This window comes from Lynx rufus, unplaced genomic scaffold (genome assembly GCF_022079265.1).
Source record: "Lynx rufus isolate CCGP_SWC_20201006 ecotype Redwood Valley unplaced genomic scaffold, mLynRuf1.p SCAF_14, whole genome shotgun sequence".
Lineage (NCBI taxonomy): Eukaryota > Metazoa > Chordata > Mammalia > Carnivora > Felidae > Lynx > Lynx rufus.
In genome coordinates, this window is record NW_025814828.1 from 40,492,137 (window position 1) to 40,509,078 (window position 16,942).

Here is a 16,942-nt window from a genome sequence, read left to right on the forward strand (position 1 = left end):
TGCTTCAGAATCTGTGTCTCCCCCTCTCTCTCTCTCTGCCCCTCCCCTGCTCGTGCTCTGTCTCTCTCTCTCTCTCTCAAAAACAAACATCAAAAAAAGAAGAAATAATATGAATAAACCAGTAAGTATTTAAAGGAATTGAAATAGTAGCTTAAAACCTTTCCACAAAGAAAACTCCGGGTGCAGTTGACTTCACTGGAGAATTCTACCGGACGTTTAAGAAATAATACCGGCTTCTATACAAATTCTTCGGAAGAGCTGAAGAGGGAGGAAATACTTCCCAACTCACTCTATGACTTCATTATCTTAGTTGTGGTGATGGATTCATGGGTGTGCATGTCAACACTTAGCAGATTGTGCATTACAAAGACATGCAATTTCTTCTCTGTCAATTACACCACAATAAAGGGGTGAAAACAGAGAAATCAGTACTCAGAGACTGTGGTAACTTTCCAAATGCTTACATTAGAAAAGGAAACTATCAAAGCAACGACCTAAGCTTCTACCTTATGAAACTAGAAAAGGAAAGAAATTTAGTTGAAATGAGCAGGGACACGGAAATAATAGAGATAAAAGCAAGAATGAATAAAATCAAGGTTTCCATTACTGGCCACCGTGGAAGATGTCTACTATAGCCTCTCTCTCCTGCTGATTCTTGCAACTAAAATTTACTCTGGACAAAATTATGTAAAGCCGACTACTTGAGGACTCTGAAAAATAAACGAAAGCAGGCAGACTCTGAGGGGAGAGTCAAAAGGTAGAGAAGCAGCTCATATAGTGAGTTTCCTTTTATTTTTTCTAGTGAATTTCCTTTTTGTCCCTCCCTCATTTTTTGCAAGATTCTGTCCCCATGGCATATGAACTTCCCCAGTCCTGTGGCTTGTGTGCAAGGGCAAGAAAAGCCTCACGCCAAAGCTTTAAGAACTGAACTAAACTAAGATTTAAACCACAGCTCAAGAAAGTCTAACACCTGAGTGACAAACGCATGAGACAGACCTGAAGCAGGACGGCAAGGTCTCTGATAACTGCACAAAGACTTACATCACCACTCAAGTCTCAGACCAAGACTTGAATGGTGCATACGTAGGGAAGATCCAAAGAAGCACACGAAAGTCAGTGAAAACCTAACTGATGAATTAACATCCATAGAAGATGAGACAAAACTGGTGATCCGAATCTAACAGGGTTTATTACATGACAAACAAAGATTAAAAACAACAAAACCATCGCCATTATCTAAGATAGAATCCAAAATTATTCAATATAACAAACAACCAGCAAAATGTGACCAATTCTTCCTAAGGGAAGAGATGCCAATCCTGAGATCACTCAGATACTGGAATTATCAAAGACATTTAAGCAACTATTGTAACTAAGCTCTATGAGATAAAGGCAAACACACCTGAAATAAATGGCTAAATTTAAAAAATGGATAAACAGAAGTTCTCAAGAGATACAGAAACCGTAAAAAAGAAACTGAAATTTAGAACTAAAAAACACAATTTGAAATTAGAACACCAACTCACGGGATGGACTTAGAAGAATGGCAACAACAGAGGCAAGAGTCAATGAACTTGGGTGTTAAACTGACAGAGATGATCCAACCTGCCAACCTGCAGAACAGACAATATCCCAAGGCCCAACATTCATGTCATTAGAGTCCTCAAAGGAAGAGAAATTCGTGCAAAAAAAAAGATCTGAATAAAGGTCAAAAAATTTTCCAAATTTGGAGAAAGACATAACAGATTCAAGAAGCTTAGCACACCAGAAACAAGATGAACTCCAAGAAACACCCAGAAACATTACAATCAAATGGCTGGTAAGCAAAGTTAAAAAAAAAAAAAAAAAACAAAACCTGGGGCTCAGGTGGTTCAGCGTCCGACTTCGGCTCATGTCATGATCTCACGGTTCGTGGGTTTGAGCCCCGTGTCGGGCTCTGTGCTGACAGCTCAGGGCCTGGATGGAGCCTGCTTCGGATTCTGTGTCTCCCTCTCTCTCTGCTCCTCCCCTGCTTACACTCTGTCTCTCTCTCAAAAATAAATAAATATTTTTAAAAATTTTTTAAAAATTTTGAATAACAAGCACACCGTGTATAAGGAAACAGTGATTCAAATGACTGTAAAGTTGTCATCAGAAACAATGGAGGCCAGAAGTTAACGGAACATCTTAAAAATACCAAAGATGAAGAACTGTCAACCCAGAATTTTAAATACAGCAAAAATTTCTTTTAGGAATGAAAATGAGGGGTGCGTGGGTGGTCCAGTCGGTGAAGCTTCTGACTCTTGGTTTCACCTGAGGTCATGATCTCACGGTTTGTGGGATCGAGACTCACGTTGGGCTGTGTGCTGACAGCACGGAGCCTGCTTAGAATTCACCCCCTCCCTCTCTCGCTGCCTCTCCCCTGCTTGTGCGCGTGCGCTCTCTCTCTCTCTCTCAAAATAAATAAATAAACTTAAAAAAAGAATGAAGATGAAATTTAAAAACTCACAGAAGGAAAACTAAGAGATATTGTCACCAGTAGACTCGTTCTAAGAGAAATGATACAGAATCTTCAGAGTGAAGGGAAATAGTATCAGAGGGAAGCACAGAACTTCAGGAATAAAGAGCAGCAGAAATGGTAAAATATCTGGGTAAATATAACAGATTATTTTTCTCCTTTTGAATTAAGATATGAATGGTAGTTGACAGCAAAAAATATAACACTGTCTGGGGGGAGTTAAAACGTATGTAGATATAATACATTTGAAAATTATAACATAGGGGCGCCTGGGTGGCTCAGTCAGTTGAGAGTCTGACTTCAGCTCAGGTCATGATCTCATGGTTCGTGGGTTCAAGCCCCGCTTCAGGCTCTGTGCTGACAGCTCAGAGCCTGAAGCCTGCTTCACATTCTGTGTCTCCCTCTCTCTGCCCCTCCACCGCTTGCAGTCTGCCTCTCTTTAGTCTCTCTCAAAAATAAAGAAACATTAAAAAAAATTTAAATAAAAAAATAAAACAAGAAGATAGTGACAAAGACTAAATGTTTAAAATAGAATGTTTAAATTGCAATTGCACTTCCTACGCAAGACCTGTGCATTCAAAACTACAACACTGCTGAGATAGATGTTAAAAGACCCAAATAAGTTGAGAGATACATCATGTTCATGAATTGTAAGAGTCAATGTTGTTAAGTATTTCAATGATCCACAGACTCAAGGCAGTCCCAGACAAAATCCCCGCAGGCTATTATGTGGAAACTGGTAAGTTGATTCTAAAATGTATATGAAAACATCAAGGACCCAGAATAGCCAAAACATTATGAAAAGGAAGAACAAAGTTGGAAGATTCATACTACCTGATGTGAACACTTAATACCAGGCTACAGGAATTAAGACAATGTAGTATAGGCATATAGGCCAACGCATATGTGTTCACCTGTTCTCAATAAGGGGGACAAAGTAAATCGATGGAGAAAATATAGTCTTTTCAAAAATGCTGCTGGAACTGAATATGCATATGCAAAGAAAAGAACATTGATCCTTACCTCACACCAGATAAAAAGAATGCTTATCTCATTATGCCCATTGGCCTAAATGTAAGAGCTAAAATTATAAATCTTCCAAAGGAGGAATCATATGAGAAAAATCTGTGCTACCATGGGTTAGACAGAGAATTGTGTGATGGGGCACAAAGGGCATGAACCATAAAAGAACCATAAACTGGACTTTATCAAAATTAAGAATGTCTTCTTTTGAAAGACACTAGTAAGATAAAAACAAGCCACAGCCTGGGAGTAAATACACAGAGAACACACAGCTGATAAAGGACTTGCATCTAGAAAACGTAAAGAGCTCTTACCATTTAATAGCAACAAAAATGGCAGAACATTACCACAGACAGCTCGCCCAAGATGTCCGGATGGCAAGTGAACACATGAAAAGACACTAACCGCTAGTTATTGGAGAAATGCAGGTTCAAATCACAGTAAGGTGCTCCCTACACATCTACTAAAAAGAAAAACTAACAACACTCAGAATACCAAGTAATGACGAGGATACAAAACACCCAGAATTCTTATGTTGGGGGTGGTCAACGAAAATGGTACGGCCATGCTGAGAAGCAGCGGGGTAATATCTTGTGAAGTTAAATATACATTTACCACATGACCAAGCAATACCACTCCAGGTATTTATCCAAGAATATGAAAACGTGCCCATGCAAACACCTGGATGTGTATGCTCATACCAACTTCTTTCATAATGACCAAAAATTCCAGAAGAATCCAATGTGCATTAACTGCTTAATGAATAAGCAAATATAACATCATTCACCTTCAAAAAGGAACAAGATGCTGATACATGTCAAACATGGTTGAAGCTAAGAAGCATTAAGTGAAAGCAAGACCCATAAGGCAGGACACTATAAGATGCATTTATAGGACATTCTAGAAAGAATAAAACTAGCAGACTAGAAATGAGAAGAATCCATTTCCAAATCCCAGATTTGGGAGTGAGGAAGACCTTTAATTATATAGAGGCACAACGATATGCTTTAGGGGAATGAAAAGGTCCAGTATCTTGGTTCCATGACTAAATCTCTGTCAAATCTCCAGGACTGTACACGTAAGAAAGGTAGCTTACGGCATATAAATTATACCTCCATAAATATCACTTAAGAACAGTCATCTCAGCATAAATATATAATGAAAATACATGAAACATATACATGGGGATTATGATAAATGTCATCACATACAATCAAATACTATATGGTGCTACTTATGAATTTTTTTATTAAAATACCTACTAAGCATTATGGACAAACACTACTAACAAATCATGAATTCTAGTTAATGATATGCCTGCAGAAGTATTCAGGGGTGAAGTGTCCAGATCTCAGAAACTTAGCAGGAAACACATCACAAAAAGCATTCAACACAGGGGCGCCTGGGTGGCGCAGTCGGTTAAGCGTCCGACTTCAGCCAGGTCACGATCTCGCGGTCCGGGAGTTCGAGCCCCGCGTCGGGCTCTGGGCTGATGGCTCGGAGCCTGGAGCCTGTTTCTGATTCTGTGTCTCCCTCTCTCTCTGCCCCTCCCCCATTCATGCTCTGTCTCTCTCTGTCCCAAAAATAAATAAACGTTGAAAAAAAAAAATTTAAAAAAAAATAAAAAAAAAAGCATTCAACACAAACATAGTTAATGACATGCCTGGGAAAGTATTCGGGGTGAAATGTACTGGTCTCTGAAAGTTACCAGGAAACACATCACAAAAAGAAAGGGGGCTGATAGGGGCACCTCGGTGGCTCAGTCAATTAAGCGACCCACTTCAGCTCAGGTCATGATCTCACAGTCTGTGAGTTGGAGCCCCGCATCAGGCTCTGTGCTGACAGCTCACAGCCTGGAGCCTGCTTCGGATTCTGCGTCTCCCTCTCTCTCTGCCCCTCCCCTGCTCATGCTCTGTCTCTCTCTGTCTCAACAATAAATAAAAACATTAAAAAGAAAGAAAGGGGGCTGATGGGAGGACAGAGGAATTAGGACACATAGAGATATGAGAAAAAGCAAACAGAGGGTGGGTGATGGGTATTGAGGAGGGCACCTTTTGGGATGAGCACTGGGTGTTGTATGGAAACCAATTTGTCAATAAATTTCATATATATATAAAAAAAAAAAAGAAAAAGCAAACAGAGCAAAATGTTCGCTGTAGAACCTAGGTGGAATTCTATGGGTATTCAAACTATGATTCTTTCACTTGTTCAGTGTGTGCATTTTCATGATAAGATGTCAGGAAGATAGCTAGAAAAGAACAGCAAAAGAAACCCAAAGTAAATAAAGGTAGAAGGAGAAGGAAAAAGAAAACAAAAGACAGGGAAAACGAAGAAAGGCAAAGACTTTTCTGGGAAAAGCTCAACCACCATCAATGAAGTTCAGACTTCACGCCACTACCTGGGACTGGACAACCCTGATGACCACCGTGAGGCCACTCTGCAGACTAACGGTTCCTAGAAGATTTCTGTATCTCAGCACAAGCAGAGAAGTTATGGGACCTGCCAGAAATTTCCTCCAAGGCCCAGGGAATGTGCAGTCCCGGAGCGGCCTGAGGTCTGGGGGAATGAGGGAAGAGGGGCAAAATGCCCAGCAGTGAGTCCACACACCCTGCCTTCTGTCCCAACGGATCCCAGGCTCCTGGGGGAGGCCTGGCCGTGTGTCCCCGTGCCCCTGGACCCCTCGCCGGGGATGGTTAAACTGCGGATCTTAACTAGACACGGAGTCAGATCTACCTGGAGTGTCGCTCAAAACGCACAGAACCGGGCCCACCCCAGGCTTTCTGAAAACATTTCCACTGGGAGGGACCACCTCGTGGGGTACCCTGAGGGGTCCACAGGCCACCAGGTGACACACGTCTGGTTAACCATGACTGTAATAAAAACTATTTTCCATGCACAACAGTGACAACAGTGATGACATTTACCGAGGGCTTCCCCGGGGCCAGGCTTATGTTCACCCGCTCCTTCAATTCAGACCGTCCCGGAAGTTCTAGCATCAGCTGCCTCCACAAACAGGCAAAGAGACTCTGGGGCCAGCGTGCGGAGGGAGGGACGGCCAGTGAGCGAAGAAGCCAGAATCTGAACCCCGCCTGTGAGCTCCAAAGCCTAGGTTCTTGACTACTGGGCTGTGGATGAGCCCCGAAACCCCTTCCTCTGCCCTCCTCCCAAACAAACGGTATCTGCCGAACGTGCCCCCAGCCTCACAGCTGGACAGATAAGATGTAGGCGCTCTCCCAGGGGTCTGTGCTCTCGGCAGAGGATAAGCCACCCCCACAGAGCGAGGTTTGAAGAAGTTACCTGCTGGAGTGCAAACACAGCAGCTGAGACTACCACCTCCCCTTCCGCACGGAACCCGCACAGCAACTACCAACAGCACCCAGCTTGTACAGAGCTGGGACCCGCAAGCCGAGGTGTAACGAGCTCCATCCTGAGTGTTCAGAGGGGAGGGGGTGGGGGGGCAAAATAGAATCCGCCAGAAATGCAGGTGTGGAGGTATGCCCGGGCCCAGGAGGTGCCACCAGCAGAATTACAGACACGAACCTGAGAAGAGGCAGCCCTTGGAGGTGGGGGGGGGGGGGAACGCGCCGGAGGACCCCGTGTCCCGCACTGCGCCGCACCTACACTGCACGAGCGGATGGTTACCCTAACATAATACAGTTCCGAACCCGAGGGAGCGGGGACCCCAAGAGGGGGCCGCGCCTCTGAGTGTGGGCCTCCTCCTTCCAGGGCACCGCTGCGCAGACAACTAGACATTTCGATTCCCGGAAACGCGGCAGGTGGGAAAAAGCACGCCGCCAGCACAGCAGGAATCCTCACAGATCTCCGCAAGGCCGCGGACGTGGGGTAGACTGAGCGAGAAAGCGGAAGGCGCACCCCCAAACGGCCGTGGGAGGAGGGAGGGGGTGCAGGCCCCGAGAGAGACGGCGCACAGCCCAGCCGGCGCAAGCCGCGGGGAAGGCTTCAGGGGACACGAGGGTGCGGCTGGGCCCGCGTCCAGCGCAGCCGGGGCTCTGCCACCAGTGTCTGAACAGCCGCTGCAGAGCGGATTCACATCTGTGACCCTGAGGTGGACCCCAGCGCGTGACCTTCTGCTTAGGGCCCCGGCTGCTGGTCCACGGAGCACGCGGGGCAGTCCCGGAATCCACGCGCACGCCCTGCGGACCGGCCCACGGACCGGCCGCCGTGCGTGGGCAACAAACGGAGGAAGATCTGCATCTGAAGAGTGTGGGGGTCCCACGAGGGGCCCAGAGCAAAACCAACCAAACCAGCCCCCCACCGGACAAGGGCAAGGGCAGCTGTGCCCAGGCCTGAGGCGGCGCTCACTGGAGCGAGCCGCCTGGGGAAATGTCCTCTCAGATTGACCTGTTTTCAGTGAATACAGAGATGACACAGAAGACAGGGGAGTGGGAGGGAAGCATTGATGCGAGCAGGATCCTGACAACAGGCAGGGTCGAGTCAGGTCTGGAAGGGACTGAGGAGCTGAGACGAGAGGACACGGTCGTGGGAAGGTTGACACCGTCCGCACAACCTGAGCACAGACAAGGCCATGGTGGCTGCCCGGCCTGGCCTAGCTGAAGGTCACTAGCAAAGCTTTTGGTCCACACCAGCTGCAAGGAACCAGGCGGATCGTTTCCCTGGGGCTGAAGAAGACTACAGGTGTCAATGGAAGGGCCCGCAGGGTGTAAATAAAGAGGAACCCTCACGCCTGCACCCACGTCTTCTGAGGAAAATGCAAACGCCCAAGAGAGAGGAAATGCCCTGCGAGCTTCCAGAAAGCAGGGGTAGCACACAGGGGGAAGGCTCGGTACTTCCCCAGCCACCGAGGATACTGGGAGCTAGAGAGGGGACCTGAACAAACGGGGTGCACTGCCTGAACCCCAGCAAGAACAAGGGGGCTGCAGGAGGGCGGTTGGTGGGGGCACCGCGTGGATGTGATAGCAGCTCACTTCATTGAACCCAAGTTGTGTCCCCGAGTCTAGGGGCGTGGAGAAGAGCTCCCAGGCGGGCCCCCCACGCCAGGCTCTCACTGACCTACCAGGTCCCCTGGCCTGACTGGCCCGGCACCTGCTCACCCGGAGGGTTCTGCGTCAGGGTCTCTCCCTCTGCCGTCCTGGCCTCTTCTCCTTGTCCCAATCTGATGACCACATCGGGTTTGGGAACTAGCTGTCCTGAGGGGAAATGACACAGACTTTGTTATTAACGCCACATGGGTTCCAGAACCGACACCAAACCCTGCCGACCAAAGGTGGTCCGGCCTGGGTGCCCGCCCAGGAGGACAGCTATGCCCCTCAGTGCACCACACCACAGAGCAGGCGACGGCACAGTGTCCCGTGTGGGGTGCAAACAGGGTTACGACTTCCCAACAGTGAGCCTTAGGCCCGAACTCGTCCGGGGCTCCAGACGCCCCTGAACAGGTACCAGCTAGGTGACACGTGTATGTGTGTATTCCGGTCACACTGTGGCACGGTCCCTCACCCACGGAGACCAGGTGGCTGTAGTTCTCCAGCATGACGTCCCTGTACAGGTTCTTCTGAGCCGAGTCCAGACATCGCCACTCCTCCAGGGTGAAGTCCACAAACACGTCCCGGAAGGTCAAGGACTCCTGCAATGGCACATTCCTCATTAGCCCAGAGGGCTCAGCTGGGGGACAGACGGGACAACGTGTCCCATCCTAGGTCTTTCTCTCGTGGTAGAGGTTCAGTATCGCCACCATCCCGGGACAGCCCTGACCGATGAGGACAGTAACGCGCACAGAGTGTAAAGTCACTTGTGCACGGTCACACAGCTAGGACACGGGGATGAAAAGACATGCCTTCTGCTTTCCAAACCCACGTGTTAGGGGTTTTTGTAATTAGAAAGAGAGAGAAAGTGTACATGGAAGCAAGCGGGGTCAGGAGCAGCGGGGGAGAGAGAAAGAGAATCCCAAGCAGACTCTACACCCAGTGTGGGGCCAACACTCGGCTCGATCTCACGACCCTGAGATCGTGACCACAGCTGAAACCTAGAGAGCGACACTCAACCAACTGAGCCACCCCAGCGCCCCATCCACATCCATGTTTTTATCTTATTCTTTTTTTAACGTTTTTATTTAGTTTTGAAAACAGAGAGCACGAGTGGTGGAGGGGCAGAGAGGGAGGGAGACACAGAATCTGAAGCAGGTTCCAGGCTCTGAGCTGTCAGCACAGAGCCCAACACGGGGCTCGAACCCATGAGCCGTGAGGGCACGACCTGAGCCAAAGTCAGATGCTTAACGGACTGAGCCACCCACATGCCCCGACATCCACATTTTTCAACATGACACTGCATTGCTCTTGTCTACACAAATGTTCTTTGCTGCTCCCTACGCTATTTGAGACAGCCCAGTATACAGTGTTTATGTAACTAAAGTTACTTTAACCTTTATAAAGAAACAGATGAGCCATTAAAACATCTTACCCTGGAAATGCAATATTCCAACTTGTTTACCAAACAGAGACGAGCAGGTAAGTCCCGAGGATGTAAAGATTAATAAAGACAAAAACACACTTTCTGAACAGAAGGAGCTGAGCCTGCCAGAGGGAGAACGACACTTACACACTCACGTATGAAGGGGAGGGCGGGCAGCAGGGTGGGCTCCTGTCTTCTGAGGGCAACGGTGGGGGGAGCAGAGGGAACAGAGAACAGAAAGAAGTCAGGTCTGCGTGGGGCTGGCGGAGAAGGCTTCGCAGGGGACGCTGAGCTAGAACAGTTCCAAACACAGCTACTCAGGACTATGAAGCAACAGGAAACATATTCTGGTCTCTCCTCTAGGTGCCCAGTGTGGAGTTCCTAAAACCCTTGTAAATCCCCAAGTGAGAAGAACAGAGGGAGCATCTCTCGTTCCTGTTTTTTTTTTTTTTTTAATTTTTTTTTTTCCAACGTTTATTTATTTTTGGGACAGAGAGAGACAGAGCATGAACGGGGGAGGGGCAGAGAGAGAGGGAGACACAGAATCGGAAACAGGCTCCAGGCTCCGAGCCATCAGCCCAGAGCCTGACGCGGGGCTCGAACTCACGGTCCGCGAGATCGTGACCTGGCTGAAGTCGGACGCTTAACCGACTGCGCCACCCAGGCGCCCCATCGTTCCTGTTTTTTTTTAATTGATGAGTTTTGTCCTATGCCAATTATACCTTGAGAAAATCCCAGCGGCACGGGGGTTGGGAGCTTCCTGGTGGGTGAACATCCACATTCCAGAAGAACGATGCTTGCCAGATCCACAGATCCATATTCGGTGACTCGTGAGTCTCATTTATCTTCTGTAGTATCGTTATCACATTTTTTTAATTTTTTAAATGTTTTTTTTTAATGTTTATTTTGGAGAGAGAGAGAGAGAGAGAGAGAGACAGAGCACAAGCGGGGAAGGGCAGACAGGGAGGGAGACACCGAATCCGAAGCAGGCTCCAGGCTCTGAGCTGTGCGCACAGAGCCCGATGCGGGGCTCGAACCCGTGAACTGTGAGATCATGACCTGAGTCGAAGTCGGACACTCAACCGACTGAGCCACCCAGGCACCCCAGTATCGTTATCACATTTAAGGTTAAGTGGCTTCGGTCCCCTTTTTTGTGGAATCTGAGTGAGCCCTGGCAGAATTCGCTTCCCCTCTCTAGAACCGGGTCACCATGGCAACTGGACTGAAATTGATGAGAGCAATTGGAGTTGTTGAATTTGGTGGACCAGAAGTGCTGAAACTCCAGTCGGGATGTGGCAGTACCAACTCCAAAAGACCATCAGGTTGTAATCAAGGTCCATGCATGTGGTGTAAACCCAGTGGAAACATAGATTCGTTCTGCTACTCACAGGATAAAACCACTCTCACCCTATACTCCTGGTTCAGACGTGGCTGGGGTAACAGAAGCTCTTGGACGTAACGTATCTACTTTCAAGAAAGGTGACGGAGTTTTCACTCCCAGCACCATCTCTGGGGGCTATGCTGAGTATGCTCTTGCGGCAGACCACACTGTGTACCCACCACCAGAAAAACTGGACTTTAAACAAGGAGCTGCCATCGGTATCCCATATTTTACTGCTTATCGAGCTCTGCTCCACAGCGCCCGTGTGAAAGCTGGAGGAAGTCTTCGGGTTCATGGGGCTAGTGGAGGAGTTGGATTGGCCGTATGCCACACTGCCAGAGCTTATGGTTTAAAGGTTCTGGGCACAGCCGGCTGAAACCTGTAATAGGTTCTCAATATTCATTGGAGAAGGTGGCCCAGGCTCATGAAAATATCATCCACGGCAGTGGGGCTACTGGGAAGATGATTCTTCTCTTAGAATGATTCAGTCTTTCATGTATTTCCCTGTGCGATTAGAAGTTTCCTGCCCCAGTTTTACTTATACTACTTTTGCTCCAAGTAGCATTCATTTGATTTAGTGAGTTTCTTATATTGAAAAACAAGATTTATCTTTCGAGATCTGGGCATTGGAGTACAATTTACTTTATAGTTCACAATATGTTTCATGCCTCCCACCGACCTCTAATCAAGGAGTCATCATAGTAGGAAACAGAATGTTAGTAGCCATTTGGCATTGGATACATTACAGAAATTCCTGGTACTTGATCATTAATTCCCTACCTTGGACTAAAGCAAGCTGATTCAAAATAAGACTGCGTGATTTCCAAGCCTACCTGTCCTTGTAAAGGATCTTCAGTTATCTGTTTAGCCCAGAACTATATTGGACTCTGAAGGTTTTCTAGACTAAACAAGACCCCTTTCCCAAACTAATCTCATCGGCAAGGTAAACAATGTCCACAGAACTTTGTTGTTTAAAAAATAGTTTCCCAGTATTTCCCCAAATATTAGAACATTCGCTATGTTAATGGTTGATTACTAATTATCCATATATTCTGTGAAGATAGCAGCCTTATCTTTGTTACAGTGTGACAGTAGGTCTGTAGTCTCTCCAGATAGATATTTCTTGATGATTTGATTTTCAAAGTAGATTTAGAATTATCTGTGTGATGGGAGTCATATATTTTTCTTTAAATGACTAAACAAATTTGACATATTAAGAGTGGGCGGCTTTTGTTTTCATAGCATGGTAACTTGCAGTAAATTCTGTAGGAAAATAAATACTGTTGATCTATTTCATCTTTATATATATATATATATATATATATACACGTACTTAATACACATATATACTTTATATATAATACTTGCCTTACATCACATCTCTTTTACATAGTTCCTAAGGATTAATTCCTAACAGTGTTCTGTGTTGGAAGTCTTTATCTAAACTAAATAAATGCCATCAATGTTAGGGGCAAGGAAAAAAAAAGGTTAAGTGGCTTCAAAACATGAATTGGATCCCTTTTCTTCTTGCAACAGCCTGGAAAAGCTGAACACAGAAATTATATGGTCTTTAACATTTCGTGAAAGTAGTAACTAGTCCAGGATCTGGGACTGCCAGTTTAACGTGTGAGTACCTTTGACCCACAAACCCAACTTCCAGGTGAATTCCCCATCAACACCTGCGCTAATGAGCACACACATACAGAGTCAGCCGAGAGGCACGGTATAGAACAGGAAAAGAGGGGTAAAAACCCGAATATCCACAGAGAAACAGTTCAAATGATGCATCCGTCTCCCTGCCCAGGAGCTGAAATCATCTGTACGAGTGGATGAGGACCACCACCCGGGATACAAGCGGGTGGGGAGAGCAAGACGGGAGTGGGGCAGGGTGGTGTTCGTGCAACCTCACGCCCAACACCGCACGTGTTCCTGCTTTCAGTGGACGAAACATACGTACACGCGTCTATCCCTCGCCGTCACCCAACTGTTACCAGCGGGCATCTCTGAGGAGAAACGGGACACCAGGGGAGAAATAGGGATGTTTCAGCTACCCTCTAATGCACGGTAAAACGCCAAGCATGGATTTCCTTTCAACGGTTTGAACATAATGAAAAAGCCAACAGTGAAGTGGCCATGGAACCGGGGAAAAAGGAGACTCTGTGCTTCAACAAGTATCTCTGAGAAGGAAAAGAAAAAAGCGGAGGGGGGGGGGGGGAGGTGCACGTCCCAGAGAAAGAAGGAGATGAGAGCGCTCCTTTCTTGCTCTCTTGTTTTTTAAATTTTTTTTGTTGTGGCCAGGGGAAGGATCGGAGAACCCCGAGGTGGATGACAGCGTGGACAGAAAAGAGCCGCAGCGGAGGAGAGTAATGCAATTGTCAAGGGTACAATACGGGTGCCCCAAAGCTGCCTCAAGGTCACTGGACACAAAGTAGGGGGAAATTAGGAACTCACCTGGAACATGGCCATCCTGTTCTGCTCGAGACAAAGGGCAGAGATCTAGGAAGACAGAATTGGGGCATCCAGATCAGTGCATTCAGCCAGGAGAGCATCCCCACCAGCCTGATAATAATCACCCTTGCACCCTGGGGAGGATGGTGTGCAACCATGCCTGGCAGCCCCAGGCCGTTCCCTTGGGCTTTGGATAAGCTTGTGTGGGCTTTGCAGGTGACCTGTGTTTGTGGGCCTCCAAAATACATTGGAATATTATTTCATTTCTTAACCTATTTAAGAGCAGGTTACAAAAAAGGAAGTGCAACGCAATCTCACTCCTTCGGCAATAAGTACGTGCTGAGGAACAGCGGTGATTAAAATGTTGATACTGGTTTTCGCTGATGACTGCAGTCCTCTTATTTTGTTTACTTGCATTTAAAAAAATTTTTTTCACCCTCACATCCCTTGTTAACTTGCATTTTTGACTGTGACTATTATTACTAATAAAATGGAAATGAACAGTGATTACGCTGAGCCCTGAAAGTGACAGACCCTTAGCAGAGTCTGGAGGACAGGGATACCTGGCTGCCGTTTGCAGGAAGGAGACAAACTAGGGTTGAAGAAGGGGCAGAGGGGCAGCCGGGGGCAGGGAGGCAGGTGAGGAGCCCAGCACCGGTCGTTCCGCAAGGAGCTGGAAACCACTGCCCCTACCGCCCTGTGCACCCTGCCCTCCACTGGCCGCCCCCACCCAGTTCCTGGCCTGTCACTTTCTCCTTTCCCACGATGCCCATTCAACTGCCTGCTCTTCCCGCTTTGGCGGTTTTCTAAAGAAAGTGTCAGCAAGGAGCTTTTGCACAGAGTAGCTGCTGTCACTGCAGCAACCCCTGCGGCGGCCTCGGGACAAGAGGGCTTGGCCCCGTGCAGGTGAACGACTCGGGCTCTCAGGTCCAGGGACAGTGGCACCAAAATGAGGCAGCAGAAACAGCTGACAACATACCTCTGGACCACTTGCAAATGTTCCCAAGTGAAAAACAAAACCATACGAGAGCATTCTGTACTTGAGTCAGACTGGAGGGAGAGTCCACATTTCTGCTAGCGGCAGGTGGGAGGTTCTCACTCTGGGGCTCACTCAAATCCAGAAACACCCAATGGCAAAAGCTGTGTGCACAGAAGTGTCAGGAGAGAGTCCTGTGCAGCTGGCAGTGATCCCTGTCAGCCTGATCCGACCCTCACAGGCACCACAGCAGGCCGCCCTCCTCACGGCAGCATTACTCCACCTGTCTGTGCATTTCGTCTCTCTCCCCCAATGGGGTCCAACTTCCCACAGTCACACAGTGGGCATGGTCTTTCTCCGCTGGAGGGACAAAGGCCACTCCAAGTCCAGCTCTTCTTCGACCTGCTGTCCTCTAAGCCTCCTCCCTCGGCCCTGGGCTCTGGGCTGAGGCTCCTCCTCCTAGGACTCTGATAAGAGCTCTCTTGCTCCTAACGACGCAGGACCAAAGGATCCAGAGACAAACGCATCTCCGTTGGGACCATGGCCACAGCACCGCATCTGTCCCTGAGCCAGGGAACTCACCTTCTGAGGCCTCGACTGGCTCTTCTGTAGACTAGGAAGCCCAGGGGCGGCTGAGCCGGAGCCCGCAGGAGGTGAGCAGTGGTCTCACTGATGCGCCCTGACCCTGGAAACAACGACCGCACAGGAGATGCAGTGAGCAACCTCTCTGAGGCAGTGAAAGTGAGGAAAACCCAGATGGAATACTTTATGGAAGCAGCCACAAGGCCCCGTTTCAGTGTTAAGAGTAAACGCTTAGTAGCAGCCTAATTGTCACCAGACAAGGAGCTAAGCACTGCGTCATCCCATAAGGTCCTAGCTGTGGACTCGAACTGATTGCCCGCTCTGTCGCTTTGATTCATTCAGTGAAAAAGTTGAGTGCCTACTGTGGGCCTGTCCAACGTGTTGCAGGTAGATCAGTGAACAAAGTAATGAGTTCCCCGACCCTGCAGAGCTGTGTTCTAGCAGGGAAGGCACACAGCAAGCACAAAGTTGATACATTTCGGGAACGCTCGTTAGAAACGTATAGGTGCTAGAAGGATCTCCCGGGGTTTTCTAGCCGTGTGACTCTGGACAGGCTACGAGCCTTTCTGTTCTTGCTTTCTCGCGATATAATGAAGACAATCGTAGTACCTACTCACAGCCCTCGGGAGGATGACCGTGCACCCCAAGGGCGCCTCGCACGTACTAGACACTCAGCAAACGGCCGCTGAACCTGACCCAACGACTCAATGACAGTATCACTGGCTGTCGCCCCCGGCCCGTCGCCCACACTCAGCCCAGGGCCCCGAGGTCGCAGGGGCGCGAACCCATCACCCCCACCTGCCCTCCGGCCCGTGCCTGCTCCGCCTCCTGGTACTTGGCTACCAGAACCCGACAGCCAGGTCGGAGGACTACAAGCGGCGCGACCTCGCGCCGCCCTCGGGTCAGCGGAGCACTTCCGCTCCCGGCGCCCCGCAGCCCGAGGTCGGAGCGCGGCGCACGCGCAGGAGCTGCTTCGGGGCCTCCACGGCCAATGGCCAAGATGGCGCGAGTCGCAGCCAGTGATACCGACGGGGTTCGTCTGGGACACGATGCAGGGACCGGAGCGGGCGACCGTTTTCCGGACGAGTCGCACGAGAGGCCGGGGGGCGGCGAGGGGCCGGCGGACGGTCGCAGAGGCCCCGGTCCCGCCGCCTCCGAGGCCGAGGCGCCGTCTCCCGCGCCGTCTGCCGCGCACCCTCCATCCCCCGAAGCCGCGCTCTCCGCTGCCTTCAGCTTCTCGGGATGAGAAAGGGTAGTGGGGCCTGCTGCCGTTCTCAGCGGCACATGGGCGCCGCCATCTTGGGGGCGGGGCCTGTCCCTGGGAACCGGGCCTGCCCCAGGGGTCAGAGAGCAGAGGGCGGGCTCCGTCGGGGGAGTGGCCCGGAAGAGCGCTTGGGAGCGGGCGGGGAGGGCGGGCGATGCGCTCAGTGGGAGAAACCCCGATGCCCGGGTCTCCTAAAATAAATCGTGTTACTCCCGGGTCTGCGACCCGGGGCGTCCAGGGAGAGTCTGGTGTTTGCTTTTTGATAACACCGCGTAAAATAGCCGAGCGTGTTGTTCTCTGTGCCGGCCGGTGTGCCAGCCGGTGGCAGCATGGCCTGCTAAAAAG

General features: G+C 49.1%; 1 protein-coding gene and 1 pseudogene across 5 annotated transcripts in view; one reads left to right on the forward strand and one right to left on the reverse strand.

Annotated features, from left to right (window-relative positions):
• Positions 1 to 16,630, reverse strand: part of ZNF674 (zinc finger protein 674) — a 35,887-nt gene extending 19,257 nt beyond the window's left edge. Inside the window, exons 1-5 of one of the 5 annotated variants that reach the window (XM_047076115.1) lie at positions 16,132 to 16,630; positions 15,334 to 15,436; positions 13,779 to 13,823; positions 8,996 to 9,122; positions 8,593 to 8,688 (exon numbers count right to left, since the gene is read on the reverse strand). In XM_047076115.1, the coding sequence (XP_046932071.1) occupies positions 8,593 to 8,688; positions 8,996 to 9,122; positions 13,779 to 13,793 (238 nt within the window). In that variant the 5' untranslated portion in view covers positions 13,794 to 13,823; positions 15,334 to 15,436; positions 16,132 to 16,630. The other 4 variants (XM_047076116.1, XM_047076117.1, XM_047076114.1 and 1 more) reach the window with 4 other exon arrangements.
• Positions 11,157 to 11,703, forward strand: LOC124509475 (quinone oxidoreductase-like; annotated as a pseudogene).
• Positions 16,631 to 16,942: the final 312 nt, after the last annotated feature.